The sequence below is a fragment of the Taudactylus pleione genome, unplaced genomic scaffold, assembly GCF_031769625.1.
Source record: "Taudactylus pleione unplaced genomic scaffold, aTauple2 ptg000095l, whole genome shotgun sequence".
In the NCBI taxonomy this organism is placed as follows: Eukaryota; Metazoa; Chordata; class Amphibia; order Anura; family Myobatrachidae; genus Taudactylus; species Taudactylus pleione.
Window position 1 is genome coordinate 26,797,937 of NW_028284497.1, and position 19,564 is coordinate 26,817,500.

Sequence of the window (19,564 nt, forward strand, 5' to 3'; positions counted from 1 at the left end):
CAGGAGTTCTGCAGGAGGAAGACAGGAGGACAACATTTTAAAAGAACTCTCTATAACTTGGAAAAAAAACAAAGGATCTTCTGAGCTTCTGGAAACCCTGCTACTCAGCAACCAGCTTCCATTATAACCTGGACACACCTTTTGCCAACACTCTGCTTCAGCATTGCAAGCAACTACCTGCTTACTGAACATTTAATACTTGTATGTTTGCATTTCTTCTCTACATTGTTTAAATCATTGCAATACCACTGTCAATTTATCCTTATACCACTGTAGTACCTACCATTGTTTCACACGTGTACCTTTATATATATATATATATATATATATTCATACTTTAGACTAATTCTCAAGTCTTGCTACTTTAACAGCTCTATACTCCTTTTTTGGTTATAATATAATATTGTAGTTGTGCCTTTACATCTTCCAGCACTGTTCTTCCTTTTATCTGATTTTGACCTTTGACCTGTACTGCTCCCTCATCTCACACTTATTACTACTACTACTACTGACTTTCCCCCCCCGACTGCCTCATCTACACGATGTCTCTTTTCTTCTACTCCTCCCTCACTCAGCTGCTACATTATTTTCTCCTCTACCACCAGTTTTCACCTCTTTTCTCCATCCATAGTCCCCTTTACATTCTCCTCCTCCTCTGTCTCTCTTCATCACATATTAGTCTCTCAACTGCATCTCCCACAACTCCAGTATTATTCACTACTCTTCCACCATGGTCCTGCTGCACCACCACTAAACCCTGCACCCTCTCTTTTCTCCAAGATACCTATCCTTCCCCCCCCACACCACACTAAACCTCCACCTTACCCATCACCTGCTGTCACCCTTCCTCATTCAGAAGCCAGCCACATAACCCCACACACCTTATCCCCCTTCTCTAGATCAATATCACCTCCACACTACATCAACCCTAATAATCTCATTCTCCTCTCGCCTCTTAACTCTGTCCCTCTCTCCTGTTCCCTCTGGAAAGCCAGTTTTGTCTATAATAAACTGGTCCCTGTTCATGAGCACTTCATCTGCTATGCCTTGATTCTCCTTGCCATCACCAAACCCTGGATTTACCCTTCTGACACCACTGCTCCTGCAAAATTCCTCCATCACTTGGCTTAATGGCTTTTAATCTTCAACTGGGCCCTCAAGACCAATTTCTTCCTCAATGCTTTCCTGTGCTCATCCTAACCCACTACTATATGCTCCTTCCTCACTGTCTAGCCCATCTGTGTCACCCCTGTTTGTCTGACCCTCCCCTCAGAATGTAAGCTCTAACGAGCAGGGCCCTCTTTCCTCACGTGCTTCTTGCCTTACTTTTACTTTCATTTACAATGGTGCCTAAAACTGCTTACTGACACCCTGCTGCTTATTTAGGTGTTATGCAGCATTGTTTATAAATCATGTACTTGTCCTGCATTGTCTGTACTGTTAATAACTGTTGTCTTGTATGCTCATTTGTTTTTGTACTTTGTAAGGCGCTGCGGAACCCTTGTGGCGCCATATAAATAAAGGATAATAATAATAAATTAGCCATTGCGCTCTCATACGCAGCATGAGAGCCCTCTGCGTGTTAGGAGACCCGCTGTATTTGAGACAAGTCAGACCTGCTGCAAGAGCTGCACGGATGGTGGATGTGCATTGATGTTACTGATATTTACGCTGGTATGCGACGTCAGACGCATATGAGAAGGCAGCAGTGGGCGTTCCTATGCTTGGCTAAGCTTTGGAACTATTAGCATATTTTTGCAGCTGCGGTCTGTGCAAAATCGCAGCTCCAATCGCATTAGTGTCACCTCTGACTTAGGCCCAATGTCATGAGTACCAAAGGTGTAAAGGTTGTGCAGCAGAAAAGACTGATCAACAATGTCATAAGCAGCAGAGAGGTCCAGGAGGATGAGTATGGGGAAATCACTTTTTGAATCACTATTTTCCTTTGATTTGTCGAAATATATAGGAAATCCATCACAGAGGAAATCAAGAGTCCTATACCTAAATTTGATTCTAACAGCGCTTGTGAACCACTCTACTTTGTATCTATATATTTATGAGGTTTGGTGTCCTTTTTTGAGTTGGTGCTTAGCTGCAGTTAGAGGGCGCAAGTTATCCCACTCTATGGGCTTGATTCTATTCAGCGCGATGTAAATAGCTCCGTGAGTGAGCTCCAGGAGCTATTCAATACACCGCGCTGACAAGTCCAACTAATGATTTCTTCTCTCATCCCTCGAGGGTAGAGAGAAGAAATCCGACAAAAGTCCCGGCGCAAGGCTGTTTTCTGCCCTTAGCGCCGGGAAAACAGCCTCGCGTCTGGAAGTTAGGTCGGGGAATGCCCGTTATCGCGCCTAAACACCCTGTTTAAGACGCGATAACAAGCCTTCCCCGTCCTAACAGCGTAATGAATTGAATAGCTTCGGGAGCTATCTCCCACCGCTATTTACATCGCGCTGAATTGAATCGTACCCTATCATTGTTCTGTAACATTTCCAAACTTGCCTAACATTAACAAGCTTGCATATAACAAATATATACATGGCAAATATACCTTTTTATAATGTGATTTTTTGCGTGTGTGGATTTAATTACCAGCAGTCTGTTCTTCTCTATCTTTATTCACACTGGTTTACCTTACTGTACTGTATGCTCAAGTGTTTTTGGAATTCTACCTTTATCCTGGCATGACTCTCCCTCATACTTCTCATTTTGATCTCCAATATTTACACAGCAGATCTATTCCAGACATAACAATCCAAATCAGTTTTTTTCTCTAATTGCAACCACTGTTAATAATAGTAATACTGATTACATTTAACAATACACTATCTTAATTGTTCAATTGTTGGATGAAAGAGATTACTAAACACACCACTGTGAGAGGGACAAAACAGATGAAGTAGAATGCTAATAGGACACAGATTAAATCAGCACATCTCTCATTATATGCACATTATTGGTCTCATTTAGATTTTTGCACATTGACAAAACCTTGCTGTGTATGAAGAGAGGGGAACAAGATTTATATCTGGGATGGGGGTACGTCCGACCTAGCTCAATTCTAATAACTTGCTGTGAAAAAATGAAGCAGCCCAGTACTTATATGCTACAGTACATAAACAGGCCAATATTTCCCTGCATGCCAAAGACAGAAGATACAGTATTTGCACCTCTTGCATTAATAAGTTATTATGCTCAAGACCAAATTTTCTTTTTCCTTTGGGCTTTTCTAAATGAGGCCCTAAAGGTCTATAAATATTAATATTACCAACTGATTTAAAGCATAGAATGCAGTTTTTCAAAGATATGCTACACAGAAGTGTTACAGTACTTCTCAATATATAACTTTAAATTAGGGGTGTGCACTGGCCACTTTTCGTGTTTTGAGTTTTGGTTTTGGATCTTTTTTCGTGTTTTGGATCTGGATTGATTTTGCCAAAACCACCCTTCCAGGTTTTGAGTTTTGGATCTGTATTTTTTTGGGAAAAAAGAATAAAAACATCTAAAATCACAGAATTTTTTTTTTTTGTTCCTATGCTATTATTAACCATAATAACATTAATTTCCTATCATTTCCAGTCTATTCTGAACACCTCACACCTCACAATATTATTTTTAGGCCAAAATGGTTGCATCGAGTTAGCTGGATGACTATGCTAAGCGACACAAGTGGGCGGCACAAACGCGTGGCCCATCTAGGAGTGACACTGCAGTGGCAGACAGGATGGCAGCTTGCAAAACTAGGCCCTCAAAAGGCGCTGCGCGGTGACTTATCGCGTCGCGCATCGACTGCTGCTGCTGAGCACACAGGACGGGACTCAGGAGAGAGATGGGCGCCGCCGAAGCTGATAGGATGCTGTTCGTGGGGAGCTTAGATCCCAGGGCCACTGAGGAGATCCTGTTCGAGCTGTTTCTGCAGGCTGGTCCTGCAATTAACGTTAAAATTCCAAAGGACAAGGATGGAAAGTCGAAACAATTTGCTTTAGTCAATTTCAAACATGAGGAGTCTGTTCCCTATGGAATGAGTTTGTTAAATGGAATCAAACTCTTTGGGAGGCCGCTGAAAATTCAATTCAGATCAGGAAGCAGCCACAGCTCCGCAGAAGCAAATAGCGCAGCCTACTCACCCCAGGGAATTCGCAGTTTTACTGGAAACAGTCCATCAACACTTGACCACAGGCATGATGGCAATGGGGAGTTCACAAAATACTCTGAACTTTCACCTCCTGTTCCAAATTATCAGAGATCTTACTCTTCTCCGGACAATCTTCAAAGACAAGCAATGATGAATAACTTCTATAGGTCGGAAACCCCTCATGGATCCAGCACAGCAATGATGGCCCAACCCAGTTACTCGCCATCACATTATTCGCCTCACCAAAGTCGGTACAGTCACGGATCCGATAATTCTCCCCCACACAGATATGATTCCTCTTCCAGCCACCAATCCAGTAGAAGCCATAGCTCTCATCCTTATCAAAAATAGAGTGACCACAGTAGCATAGACGCATACTACAGAGGAAGTCAGGAGGAGCACTATCATGGCACTGAATGCTGGAGTCCAAACCAGAGAAAAGAACCTAGGTGGCATTCATCTCGCCACTAATCTGTCACGGTCACGTCTACTTTTTACTGGATCTCTGTTTGGCCAGAAGTCTCTCTTCTTTTACTTCTACGCAAAAAAAAAATCCTTTCCTTGAGCTGTTAGGTATCCTCTAAAGGACCAGAGAATAAAGCTGCAAAATATTATTCTAGTATTATGGGCAGATGGTTATATTCTCACATTTATTTTTTTATGGTTCACATTGTAGGGGTTTTAAAAAAGGTTTTGTTATTTTTTAAATTATTCAACGCAAGAAAATACTTTTTAACTGAAAACTTAATGTAAAGAGAAAAATATACCCTGTTTTAGAAGAACAGCACATGTCCTATTCTCCAGCAAATGACGAAAAGTTATATTAAATTAAATCTACAACTACACGCATTAAAGACATGCTATATGTGAGCTGAAAGGGCCTCACCAGTTCCTAGTGAATGGATGTGCTGAATGTAGGTTGCACCCACACATTCACTACGGGTGTAGTAGGTATTACCGCTGGCTGCATGGCCAGCGATTGAAATCACGACAGCGGAAGCCCTTCAAAAGTGAAGATCCCGATCTCTAATTATGGTAAGTATCGCTAATCTAATTCCCCCCCCTAACCCTCCCTTAGGGGTGCCTAACCCTAACCTCCCCTCGAAGTGCCTAACCCTAATTCCCCTCTAAGTGCCTAAACCTAACACCCCATTCCCTGCAGCCTAAACCTAGGTCTCCCGGGGGGTGCCTAACCCTAACCTCCCCCCGAGGGTGCCTAACCCCCTCTTCCCCTAGCCTAAACTTAACCCTCCCGGGGGGGCTGCCTAACCCTAGGTCCCCCTGAGAGCCCCTAACCTAACCCTCCCCCCCTGCTGCTGTCCGCGACCAACTTACCTTCATTCGGTAAGCCGGGTTTCAGCCTCACGGCGTAGGTCTACTGACAGGCGTCGGGATTTTCACGCCTGTATTAGACAGTCGGGAAGCCGGCGGTCGGTATTTAGACCGTCGGCTTCGTGACTACATCCTTTCACTACCTGTATTGCGCATAGGTATTTGATCCACCTTAGTGCTTACACAATATGAGCGATCTAATCCAAATATCTGCCCAAATCACAAATCAAAGGACAGCAGTCGGTGAAATGTTGACCTAAAAAATTATTTGTATGAGTGTACCCCTACAGCAGACAGGGCAGCCCCTGTAAAAATTATTTGTATGAGCGTACCCCTACAGCAGACAGGGCACCCCCTGTAAAAATTATTTGTATGAGCGTACCCCTACAGCAGACAGGGCAGCCCCTGTAATAAATATTTGTATGAGCATACCCCTACAGCAGACTGGGCAGCCCCTGTAATAAATATTTGTATGAGTGTACCCCTACAGCAGACAGGGCAGCCCCTGTAATAAATATTTGTATGAGTGCACCCCTACAGCAGACAGGGCAGCCCCTAGACAACAAAGCACTACAGCCAGCCAGCCCCTATGGACAGGACAACAGTAGCCAGCCAATATATGGACACGAACCACAGTACCCAGCCAACCCCTATATATATGGACAACAGTAGCCAGCTAGCCAGCCCAGCTTTTCACACTGGGGGTGGGCAAAGAGAGCACCCCTGAAAGACAGAGCACCCCCTGGACAACACAGCCCTACAGCCAGCCAGCTCCTATGGACCGGACAACAGTAGCCAGCCAGTCCCTATGTATTGTATATGGACAACAGTAGCCAGCCAGCCCCTATGGTCAGCAACAGCTTCTAGCTCCCTCCCTCCCTCTTCACAGTAGCCAGCCAGCAGTACTTTATTATTTTTTATTTTAATAACTAACAGTCTAACACATAACATTGAGCTCCCAGCTCCCTAACTCTGCACACTCCACAGCCGGAATGAAAAATGGTGGCGATCACGGGACTCGTGTGGGTTCGGAATTTGGAAATCCGAACCCACTCATCCCTTCCTTAAATGAATAATCCTTAAAAATTGTGTTAGTATTTCAGCCAAACAAATGTGGTTTTGCTGTAACCCTATAGACCTATTGCACAATAATTCCTACAGACCTAACTTTGCAGCTGAACTTGTGATAGTAATTAGACTAGAGCCTAGAACACTGGATTCTCAAATAGATGGTGTCCCCGGGATCGCTATAGACCTATGTGTGGCGGTTCAAATCACGACGCCGGAAGACCGGCCGCAGTGAAGATCCAAAAAGGTAAGTAAAATATAATTTTTTTTTGTTTTCTTTGAAGTAAACTACTATACCTAAACTTAACCCTCCCTTAGAGGTGCCTAACCCTAAACACCCCCGTAAGTGCCTGAACCTAACCCCTCCCCCTCCACGCAGCCTAAACCTATCCCTCCGGGGGGGGGTGCCTCACCCTAACCTCCCCCAGGGGGTGCCTAACCCTAACCCCCCCTTCCTCTAGCCTTACCATAACCCTCCCAAGGGGGTGCCTAACCCTAAGTCCCCCCCGGGAGACCCTAACCTAACCCTTCCTCCCCGCGGCTGTCTGTGCCCGCCGCCCGGCTTACCTTTGTTCGGTATGCCAGGCGTCGGGCTCCCGGCTTAGGGATAATGATAGGAGTCAGGATTTCGACACCTATCATTAGTCCCCTGTCGGGATTGCACAGTCGGGAAGCCGGCGGTTGGCATTTCGACCATCGGCTTCCTAGCTGCATACCGGTGTCCCCTAACCCAATAGTCCTGCACACTTGTTGTAAGTTGTAGCCTTTAGGATGGCATGAATTGTGACAGCATGAGCAGCTAGGGGTGTCTTTAAATGTGAAAAATAATAAAGCTGAACCTGCATTCAAAATAAGAAAGAAATATATTTGCACCTCTTGCAGTATTTTGTTCAGGACCAAATGTTCTTAATATTTTTGGCTATTCTAAATTAGGCCCTATAGGTCTATAAATACTAATGTTACCCACTGATTTAAAGCTTAGAAAGCACTTTTGTAATCTTTATCAACCAGGAAAGAACTGTGAGCCTGATTCAGAGATGTACAAAATGCAGATTTCTACGCAGAACGAGTAAATATTTGCTATTGCGCATGCGTCAAAGTTGCACTGCGCATGTGCTGCACTTGTCTTGCGTTTCCATAGGCACAGAGAACCCATTAGCAAAGTGAGTGACAGGTAGTCAGTGTATGAGAGAGGTAACGGGGAGGGGTGGATAGCAAAACGCAGGTGTGTCTTACCGTTTAAACACCATTATATGGATATGGACGTGCATAAAAACCAATGCTGTTTGGAATTCTCATTTGCTAGGTAATCATATATTTGCACCAGGCATCTATTATAGAAAAACCAATGCTGTTTGGAATTCTCATTTGCTAGGTATACTGTCTTTAATGAATATCTGTAAACTCCAGAGTAACTTTAAATTTAATTATCTAGTCAGATCTTATCTCCTAGCTTCATGGGATGCTGTTTTGGCTCTGCTTGTTTGTATTAGAATTTTATGACTTGTATCTGGTGTGGGTGAGGGTATTGAGGGTGGGTGTAATCAGTGACTACACATGTTTTGCTTAACTATATAATCAGTAGGTTACAAGGCTTTAGGCTTGTACTAGGCTGCTAGGTTTTATTTCAAAGTGGGTTTTTTTCTAAGTGGGACTACATGTACAGCATAACTTAAAGAGTTAGGCCCTGATTCAGAGCCGGACGCAAGTGGCTGCTCGTTCGCTCCGAGCGATGTTTGCCCAACTGCGCATACGTACGGATCGTTATACGCATGCGCGAACCACTCAGTGCGGCCGAAATTCATGTGCTCACAAAATAGCGAATGCCTGCTATTTTGAGTGACAGAAAGAGGCGTATGTGGGTGGTAACAGGGGAAGGTGCTTGAAAACGGGGAGTGGAGATCCGATCGCAGGCGTGCTTAAAGGTCAAAACGGGCGTTTTATGGGTGTGCATATTTAAAACAGCAGCGTCATTGACCACGTCACTGGGTTCTTTTATAGCCAGAACTGCTCGCAAAATTGTGGTAGCAAAAACCAACCACAAGAATAGCGAGCAGCTCATACCCTGGTCGATGTACTCGATTAATCTAATAAATAGCGGACATGACGTAGGATGCGAGCGGCCAGGGGGCGTATTTTTCCAAAAAACGACCGCAAGTTTTGTTCGCTCGCTCAGACCTAGAGGCGTGAACAGACCGCAAACAGCGAACGGTTCATTTGAATAGCCACCCCTTGTTTTAGAACGAACGACCGCAAATAGCGAGTGGCTCTGAATGAGGGCCTTAGTCAGGAGTTCTGCAGGAGGAAGACAGGAAGACAACATTTTAAAAGAACTCTCTATAACTTGGAAAAAAAACAAAGGATCTTCTGAGCTTCTGGAAACCCTGCTACTCAGCCGCCAGCTTCCATTATAGCCTGGACACACCTTTTGCCAACACTCTGCTTCAGCATTGCAAGCAACTACCTGCTTACTGAACATTTAATACTTGTATGTTTGCATTTCTTCTCTACATTGTTTAAATCATTCCAATACCACTGTCAATTTATCCTTATACCACTGTAGTACCTACCATTGTTTCACACGTGTACCTTTTTTTTAATATATATATATATATATATATATATATATTCATACTTTAGACTAATTCTCAAGTCTTGCTACTTTAACAGCTCTATACTCCTTTTTTGGTTATAATATAATATTGTAGTTGTGCCTTTACATCTTCCAGCACTGTTCTTCCTTTTATCTGATTTTGACCTTTGACCTGTACTGCTCCCTCATCTCACACTTATTACTACTATACTACTGACTTTTCCCCCCCGACTGCCTCATCTACACGATGTCTCTTTTCTTCTACTCCTCCCTCACTCAGCTGCTACATTATTTTCTCCTCTACCACCAGTTTCACCTCTTTTCTCCATCCATAGTCCCCTCTACATTCTCCCCCTCCTCTGTCTCTCTTCATCACATATTAGTCTCTCAACTGCATCTCCCACAACTCCAGTATTATTCACTACTCTTCCACCATGGTCCTGCTGCACCACCACTAAACCCTGCACCCTCTCTTTTCTCCAAGATACCTATCCTTTCCCCCCCCCACACCACACTAAACCTCCACCTTACCCATCACCTGTTGTCACCCTTCCTCATTCAGAAGCCAGCCACATAACCCCACACACCTTATCCCCCTTCTCTAGATCAATATCACCTCCACACTACATCAACCCTAATAATCTCATTCTCCTCTCGCCTCTTAACTCTGTCCCTCTCTCCTGTTCCCTCTGGAAAGCCAGTTTTGTCTATAATAAACTGGTCCCTGTTCATGAGCACTTCATCTGCTATGCCTTGATTCTCCTTGCCATCACCAAACCCTGGATTTACCCTTCTGACACCACTGCTCCTGCAAAATTCCTCCATCACTTGGCTTCCTGGCTTTTAATCTTCAACTGGGCCCTCAAGACCCATGTATTCCTCAATGCTTTCCTGCACTCATCCTAACCCACTACTCTATGCTCCTTCCTCACTATCTATCCCATCTGTGTCACCCCTGTTTGTCTGACCCTCCCCTCAGAATGTAAGCTCTCACGAGCAGGGCCCTCTTTCCTCCAAACTTCTTGCCTTACTTTTACTTTCATTTACAATGGTGCCTAAAACTGCTTACTGACACCCTGCTGCTTATTTAGGTGTTATGCAGCATTGTTATAAATCATGTACTTGTCCTGCATTGTCTGTACTGTTAATAACTGTTGTCTTGTATGCTCATTTGTTTTTGTACTTTGTAAGGCGCTGCGGAACCCTTGTGGCGCCATATAAATAAAGGATAATAATAATAAATTAGCCATTGCGCTCTCATACACAGCATGAGAGCCCTCTGCGTGTTAGGAGACCCGGTGTATTTGAGACAAGTCAGACCTGCTGCAAGAGCTGCATGGATGGTGGATGTGCATTGATGTTACTGATATTTACGCTGGTATGCGACGTCGGACGCATATGAGAAGGCAGCAGTGGGCGTTCCTATGCTTGGCTAAGCTTTGGAACTATTAGCATATTTTTGCAGCTGCGGTCTGTGCAAAATCGCAGCTCCAATCGCATTAGTGTCACCTCTGACTTAGGCCCAATGTCATGAGTACCAAAGGTGTAAAGGTTGTGCAGCAGAAAAGACTGATCAATAATGTCATAAGCAGCTGAGAGGTTCAGGAGGATGAGTATGGGGAAATCACTTTTAGAATTATATAGGGGCCAATGCAGTATAGCAATATCCTTACTTAACTTTGCCTATCTGCTGTGCAAATGGACTTGCATTCAACTCTGTGCCAGCTACATGGGAGCTTATTCTGAGTCGCATGCTGCTGTGACTGCTTTAGCGACTGCAAGTACCAGCTGTGCATCTGAATGTGCAAGACTGAAACGCCCACTTTGAGTGTCATTAGACGCAGTAATACCGCTTGGTGCATCTTCACACGCAACTATCAGTCTCACTATGAAAACATGCACCAGCCCTATTATAGGTGCAGATTCTCAGTCAGAGGGCCTGATTCAGAGCCGCTCACTCTGACAGAGTGTTCGCTCTGAATCAGGGCCGGGCTTTTTTTTTTTTTTGGAGCGGCCTCTTGGCTGCTCGCATAGCTGTGGGTGACCACCCGCAGCTATTGTGAGCGGCCAGGATGATGGTCGCGATGGTCAAGACCATCGCGACCATCAGGCTTGCGACGAGACCCTTGTGGTAGGGTCTCGCCCATCGCAAGCCCCAGAGAGCTTTCGGCTATAACAGAGCTGGAAGCTCTCCACTGACAACACTTGTGATGTCAGTGGGGCCGCCCCCAAATGGTAGGCGTTCTCATGGGAACGCCTCCATTTGGGCAGCCACCCCCCGGCCCGCCTACCAAACGGGGCGAGCTGTCACTCAACATCGACAGCTCGCCCCCTTTGGTGCGAGACCCGGAGCGACGGATTGCCCGTCACTAGCCGGGTCTCGCGCATGCGTACGATGGAGCCGGCTCCGTCGTACGCATGCGCTGTGGGCCACCATCGACCCGGTTGCAAGTGCTCAGGCAACATGTCAACATACTCAGAATGTGAAATGTTGAAATTGTCAGAATGTCGACATTATGGTTAGGCTGCAGCACAGTGCAATATTCAAATAGGGGAGCCACACCAACTGTCACTCCAAGAGCTGCCAAACATGACTGACAGTTGGTGTGGCTCCCCTAATTGAATATTGCACTGTGCTGCAGCCCCATCTTTGAAACTGACACACAACCCAGAGAATGAGCTTACAGTCCCACAGCACTTGTGACATGTTGCTTTGTCACCCAATCACCTCGGTCAATAGGAAACATTTTATCACTTTTCAGCTCCTCAAGGGGTCGAATTTTGAAAATCCCTGCTTAGTGGATGCTTATGTCATGGAAGGAATATACTCTCCAAATTTCACGTTTCTAGGTCAAGGGATTTGCGAAGGGCGTTGATGAGTCAGTCGGTCAGGACATTGCACAGGGGGAGGAAACATTTTGGACTTTTTCACTCCCTTAGGAGTCAAATTTTTTAAAAATCCCTGCTTAGTGTGTGCCTACGTCATGGAAGGCATATAATCCCCAAATTTCATGTTCCAGGTTCAGGGGTTTAGGATGGGTGTTGATGAGTCAGTCAGTCATTCATTCACTCAGTCAGTCAGAACATTTGTTTTTATATATACATAGATATACCCATCAGCCATAACATTTAAACCATTTGCTTAATATTTTGTAAGTCCCCATCATGTCATGAAAACAGCTATAATCCATCAAAGCATGGACTCCACAAGACTCTGAAGATGCCCTACAGCATTTGGGACAGTTGAGGAGAGCACCCTGCATTGTCTCCTTGGATCTGCCACGTCCCCAGAGTAATGGAGATGTGTTACTGGACAATCCCAGTAGCATAAACCCTCATCAAGATATTCATAATGTGGACTAACCTTCATCACACACCTCTGACCCCTATCAATGGAGCTTCTGCCAAAATCTGTCACCCTTTTTTGCTTTATTATTGGCATATGATAGCACTAGCCATGTGCACTATTACTTACTAGTAGCTACAACTGTTATTTCGCTACCTCACGTATCAAGGATTCCCTGTTATATCCTGATGCACCTTTCTTCATAGCAATGACTCATCAAGTTTGTTGTTTACATAACTTATTTATTGTAATAGTAATTGTAATTGCATTATTACAGGTAGATAAAGACATCATCTCCTCTAGGCTGTTCCCCTTTCTCCTATATACCTCTACTTCCTGATCACATGTCTTTCTATGCTGCAGGATCCTTATAGGTACACTACCTCATTTTACTATTACATGACAATGCACATAAACTATCTATATAGATACTACATTCCCCAACACCTCCTAGATTGTAAGGTGATTTATTTGGGCAGAGTCTTCTATATTTTTTATTTATTGTCAATGTATGTTGTTTGTTTGTGTTATGATCCTCTGCGCAATATGTTCATGCTAAATAAATAGTAATAAGAATTCTGCTGGTGCAGAGTGTAGAATGGCATGATCATTGAATGCCTGTACCTTTTTTCTCTTTTAGTTGTGACTGGGGCTGGAGATGGTATCGGAAAAGCATATTCAATTGAGGTAAGAAAAACATAAGCAGTGTTAGCTTTGAACTTATAATTTAGGGGCAGGTGTATTATTAATCGCATTTTTCATGCAAAAATTATCACTTTTAATTGTGATGAAAATAAAGAACTTTTCACCCAAATTTGTCAGTGAATTCAAATTCGATGGCAAAAACTAATTCAAACAAATTTTAAAATGATAATCATTTTCTGTGTTTGATACATATGAAAAATATCACTTTTCAAGAAAAAAAAATATGATTTTACAGTTTAAACATTTTCATGGCAGATCGCTAATGCGTTAACAGTTGAAAATAAAATTAACATGAAAACCATGTGTGAAGTATAATTTTTGCTATATTTTAACAAAAATAGCCTTGATAAATCTGCCCCTTAAGTTCTCCACTTATTCTAAATTAGTTTAAGGTCAAGGCTCATGGTTATGAACACTTCTAGGGGGAGGATGTTTTTGCCTTTTGTTAAACGAAATTCCAACAAATAAGTATAACATAGACACAATATATACTAAACAGTAAGTTTCTAAGTACATAATAGGCGGAATTTGTAAAGCCAAACTTAGCGTTGTTAGAGTACGCATTTGCTAAACACACATTGTAACACATTTCCCCCCATTAAAGTCACAAATGAATATAAAACATTGTATATCTACTAAACTATAAATCCATAAGCCCTGCAAAAAAACCTGATATTTTGGTAGGATTATGGCAAAATAGTAAGTTTCCCATTAATTGTTGCTATAACACTGGAGATATCACAGATAAACTTTCACTCACTGCCACCGTTCCATAGGTCTTTGTTGGGACCGCAATATTTACTTATTAACATTTATTTATATAGCGCATCAACATTTATATAGTGCATCAACATTTATATAGTGCATCAACATTTGTTTATATAGTTGCACTTTACAATTGGTTACACAGTAATAAAATTGGACTGGGTATTAGTTAATAGACAGGGGACCCTGCTTACAATCTAAAGGGAAATAGGAATTTGGTATATGAGAGTAAATACTACGTATTGCATATTGATCCATCCATTTTGAAAGGGTAAAAAGTGCACAGTGATCTTTATGATTGAGTCATGAGCGTTTTTTGAGTATGGGAATGAGAGTATTCCACAGAGTGGGTGAGGACCAAAAAAATCCTGCAACCAGGAAAGGGAGAGGTAATTAGTGTGGATGAAAGCTGCAGATCTTGTGCAGGACAGAGGGGTACATTTGGGAGATATTTTGAGAAAAGTAAAGCAATATATGTTGTAATCTTGTTTATGGCCTTATATGTTAGTAGACGGTTTTTCTATTGGATTTGGTAAAACATAGGCAACCAACGTAAATGCTGACTGAGTAGAGCAGCAGTAGAAGAACAATTTAAGAGTAAAATCAGTCTAGTTACTGCATTCAAAATACAGTAGGTTGTAGGGGTGAAAGTGTGGTATGGGAAAGTCCAGTAAGGAAGCTATTGCAATAGTCAATGTGGGACTTAGTGAGTACATGAATTAGTGTTTTTGCCTTGTCTTGGGTGATACTGTATATGTGCGCATTCTGGACATATTTCTTAGATGTATGTAATAGATCTGTAGTTTGCTAAAGGACTACCCCTAGGCAATGGGCTAGAGGAGTTAATAGTTGTGTTGTCAGCAGAGATAGGTAACTTTTGTTGCCAGATGGAAACAGTATTAGCTGCACTGAGATATGTTGCACTGTTACACAAGCTTATCTCAATAAACTTATGCCATCTTTCACTATGGTGAAATCCTGCCTGGAATGGGATCTTCTGATCTCTCCAAGGTATGCTGGAACACCACTCACCCCTCTTCACAGAGATTTTTCTATACTCATTCTATAGGTAATATATATTCATTTGTGGTGTTTATGTACAGCCATTTACAAGTATTTGGGGGAGAATCAACAAGATTTGGATTAACTTATGATGAGTACAAAATAGTTCAAGTACAGTTGAAACTCTCACCCTTCAACCCTTGGCACAGCTAAGCAGTAATGATATTTGCTCATGTATTCATAGTCATACCCATGAAATTCTTGTTGTCATTCTTTACATTTTTCTTAGCAGTCTGACACTGATCCTTGTAAATGGATGTACAGTACATACCACCATAAATGGATATTACTACTGTAAGGCTCACCCAGTGTCAGTAAGCTCTGTGAAACAATCACATCCTGGCTCCATACAAAGAAAGCAAGTATTTCATGGACTGCTCCCCTTTAAATAGCTGTATATTATATAGATTACATACTAATCATACTTGCTTACTCTGTCAGAATGTACAGGAGACTCCTGAATTTCAGGTAGCTCTCCAGGGATCCTGGGAGAGTATCTAAAGGCCCCTACACACTGGACAATGTCATGAGGGCGATTCCGACGCATCGGAAACAACAAATTGTTCATATCATTCAGTGTGTACACTCTATCAAAATCATGATGCGCGCTCCCGACGGTTGTTGGTCGCATCTTCAGATCTTTTGCACATGCAAGAAGGTCTATCAATCATGTTAACAATTCCCCTTTGATCAAGCAGTTTTTACGCACTACCGAACAACAAACAATATGTCGTTCAGACCTGCACAATGCTGCCGTCACTTGACAAGCATTCTCACTCCCCTCCCATACCTGCTTCAGCCACAGATACATGCAGATCAGTGAGCTCTGTGCATGCATCTGTGTAAACAGCTTGTAAAGTGTAAAATACTTTACAGAGCCGATCCTGGTTGTGAAAATACGCAGGGATCCCCTGTATTTAGCACAACTAGCACTGGGCTCAGCAAGCAGTCCTGGTTTTGGAAATGCAGGGGACAAAATGAGTAGGGGGTCCCCTGTATTTTCCATAACCAGCACCGGACTCTTTCTAGCAGGGGTGTAATGCCACAGCCAGGGAAACCCTTTCACTGGGTCCCTGGGGAGGTGGGGACCCCCTCAATAAAGGGGTCCCCCTCTCCAGGCCACCCCGGGCCAGGGCTGATAGCCGGGGCTATCTCCGACACCCCTGGATATAGTGTGTATAAAAAAAATAGATGTAATAATATTGTCTTTTTGCTGGAGAACTACAGGTCCCAGCAAGCCTCCCCTGCATGCTGGTACTTGGAGAACAGTACCAGCATGCGGGGCATCTTTGACCCGCTGGTACCTGTAGTTCACCTGCAAAAGAAATATTAAAATAAACACAAGTCACACACACCGTGGCAGTATTATAATTTTATTAAAACATACATGCACACTCACACTCACATTCGCACATACTCACCTAGAATCCATGTAGCTATTCACTTACCCTTGTCCAGTAGAATCCACGGCACCTGTAAAAAAAAAGTCCATACTCACCTATTCCTAGCCTGGATCACGTCCTCTTCTGTCCATCCACCATCTTCTTAAAACAAAAAAACAAGTCCCGATCCACGAACATAAGTACCGTACTCTAAGGATGGTACTTCCCGAATAACAGCTCAGCCACGGCATTTCTCTATAGAAATGCCGGGGCTGAGCATTCATTGGCTGAGAGAGGTGAGCTTTCGCCTCTCTAAGCCAATAAGCAGTTCCCACCACTGACTTCAATGGTAAGAACTGTTAGGTAACCTTTAGTAACCTAGCGGTTCACACCATTGAAGTCAATGGTGGGAACCATTCATTGGTTGAGAGAGACGGAGGCTCGTCTCACTCAGCCCATGAATGCTCAGCCATGGCATTTATATGGAGAAATGCAGCGGCTGAGCTGTCATTTTGGAATTACTGTCCTTAGAGTACAGTACTTATGTTCGTGGATTGGAAATTGTCATTTTTTTGTTTGAAGAAGATGGTGGATGCCTACATGGAGAAGAGGACTTGTCCAGGGATTGTAGGTGAGTATGTGTGAGTGTGCCTGTATGTTTTAATAAAATTATACTGTCACAGTGTTTGTCTCGTGTTTATTTTAATATTTATTTTGCAGGTGAACTACAAGTACCAGTGGGCCAAAGATGCCCCACATGCTGGTACGTGTGGTTTTCCAAGTACCAGCATGCGAGGGAGGCTTGCTGGGACCTGTAGTTCTCCAGCAAAAGACAATATTATTACATCTATTTTTTTATACACACTATACACAAACAACCCGGCACCCACTGGCCAGGAGTGCCGGAGATAGCCCTGGGCTATCAGCCCAGGCCTGGAGTGCCCTGGAAAGGGGGACCCCTTTATTGGGGGGTCCCCACCTCCCCTAGGATCCCTATCCTGGACTGACTAGTGGTTAGGTGTAGTGCTTTGGCCGGGGGACCCAGTGGAAGGGTTCCCCTGGCTGTCCAGGGCTGGTTATGGAAAATACAGGAGACCCCTACTCATTTTGTGATGCTGAAAAGGGGGCGTGACCTTGCAGGCAGGGGCATGGCCTCACAGAAGGGGCGTGGTCTTGCAGCAAGAACACCAGCCCGTGGTTATCACTGGGGTGGTGGGACTGCCAGACTGTCGGCTCCCTCACTGTGACAGGAGCCGAGTGCTGCACTTAATGCTACAATGCAGCACCCAGCTCCTGTCACTGAGGGGGAGGCTGTACCTTGGTGTCACCCCTCGGCAGGTTACACCCAGGTATGGCCCGCACCCCCCTTGTGACGCCACTGTATTACGGACAATCTGAAATATAGTATATAATATATAGTATAAAAGTATTATTCTGCTGCTTATCATAATATGTGTGCTGATTGGTCATAAAATGTGCATAAAGTAATAATGTATACTATGCTGCACAATCTTTTGTAGTTGGCGAATCGTGGCATGAATATTGTGATGATCAGCCGGACCCCTGAGAAAATGCAGAGCGTTGCCTTAGAAATTGGTAGGTTCCCCATGCTAATTTTGCAAAATGTCATAATTATGAGCCTTTGTAATTGTTCTATATGTTCACATGTATTCATTGGAAAAAAAAAACAGTCACATACGCACTCACACACACACACACACACACAAACACACACACACACACACACACACACACACACACACACAATAAGTCCCAAACATGTATGTTCATTTAGTGTAAACGACCATTGTTTATTGTCTTCTTAATAGAACTTGGATCCGTATGTTCTAGAGGCGGCTCTCAGGTTAAATGAAAACACCAACTCAGTGTATTGGATGAATGAATACCAAATGGTTTTTACACACTTTAATTACCCATCACCAAGGACAGTGGGCCTGATTCACACCCGGGCGCTATTTGCGGCCGCTCGCTCTCAAAAAGGGGATGTCTACGCAAAACATGCGCTCGCTCTTTGCAGTGTAAGGACGCCTCTGTCTTAGCGGGCGAGGGCTTATTGCGCTCGCAAGTGTTTAAAGACGCCCCCTTGCCACTCACATCAAATGTCATCTCCGGGAAATGTAGGATTAATCGGGACCATCAGGAGCCATCGGAGTTGCTCGCAACACTTAAGGTAGACCTAGCCTCCAGGAAGCAGTGCGAGCAGTTCGTGGAAAAATCCAAGTCACATGTTCAGTTACGCTACTTTGCTAATTATGCACACCCATTAAACTCCGTTCTGACGGTCGGGCACGCCTGCGTTCGCACATCCACTGGTTCGCTTCACGCACGCGCATTGTGAATTATACGCATGCGCAGATTGAGAAAAATCGCTCAATGCGAGCGAGCGCAGCATGGCAAACGGGTCTGAATCAGGCCCAGTGTGTTTTGACGGGTCTATGCGTGGCTTGCTGATCTAGCTTGCGTGATCTACAGATGGGGATCAAATTATGGAACATCTTAAGGCCCCCATACATCAGCAATTGATTGCAGCAATTCTGCAATTTGCAATCGATTGTGTATAAAAATCCTTCCCTTTTTCAATCGATTGTGGCAATTCTGCAATCTGCAAATCGATGTTTTTTTTTTTTTACATCAATGGTGATTTTCCAATGTTTAATCATCAATGGTTTTGTTCTGATCGTAATTAGCTCAGCACTGCCTACCTCTTCCAGCTGGGAGTATTTGTAAAATCACACATACAGGTAATTTCTAATCACACATACAGTACAGGTAATTTCTGGTGATAGTATACCTGTATTTGTATGTGACAATTTCCTGCTGTGTGCTCCGAATACACACGCACACTCGCTTTCGATGACTTCCAATGTCAAACCAATGATATTCCAGAAATAATGTTTAAGGCTAAGTAATGTTTAAAACATGGCTACTACCAATGTTTTCTATCGATATCAAATCTCTAGCATGTTCTTATGAAACCTATCATTAACGAAATATCCAAAAACAATTTAACTGCACAGTGACGTACAGTAGTTAGGTGGAAGATATTGTAGCAAACTGCCCTGCCAGTTTATATGATTAACTATTTTATATTTTACACATTTTAACAGAGCAGGCTACAGGAAGAAAGGTTAAGATCATACAAGCGGACTTCACAA

General features: G+C 43.5%; 1 protein-coding gene and 1 pseudogene across 2 annotated transcripts in view; both read left to right on the plus strand.

Moving 5' to 3' along the window:
• The window catches only part of HSD17B3 (hydroxysteroid 17-beta dehydrogenase 3), a 95,480-nt gene that overhangs the window by 13,311 nt on the left and 62,605 nt on the right, over positions 1 to 19,564 (plus strand). Inside the window, exons 1-4 of one of the 2 annotated variants that reach the window (XM_088470279.1) lie at positions 6,711 to 6,782; positions 13,115 to 13,161; positions 17,909 to 17,984; positions 19,517 to 19,564. The exon at positions 19,517 to 19,564 is cut by the window's right edge and continues 60 nt beyond it. In XM_088470279.1, coding sequence (XP_088326405.1) covers positions 6,725 to 6,782; positions 13,115 to 13,161; positions 17,909 to 17,984; positions 19,517 to 19,564 — 229 coding nt within the window. In that variant the 5' untranslated portion in view covers positions 6,711 to 6,724. Of the gene's footprint in view, positions 1 to 6,710; positions 6,783 to 13,114; positions 13,162 to 17,908; positions 17,985 to 19,516 lie in introns of those variants that run through there. The other variant, XM_088470278.1, reaches the window with a different exon arrangement.
• On the plus strand, positions 3,830 to 4,606 carry LOC148526695 (RNA-binding protein 7 pseudogene; annotated as a pseudogene).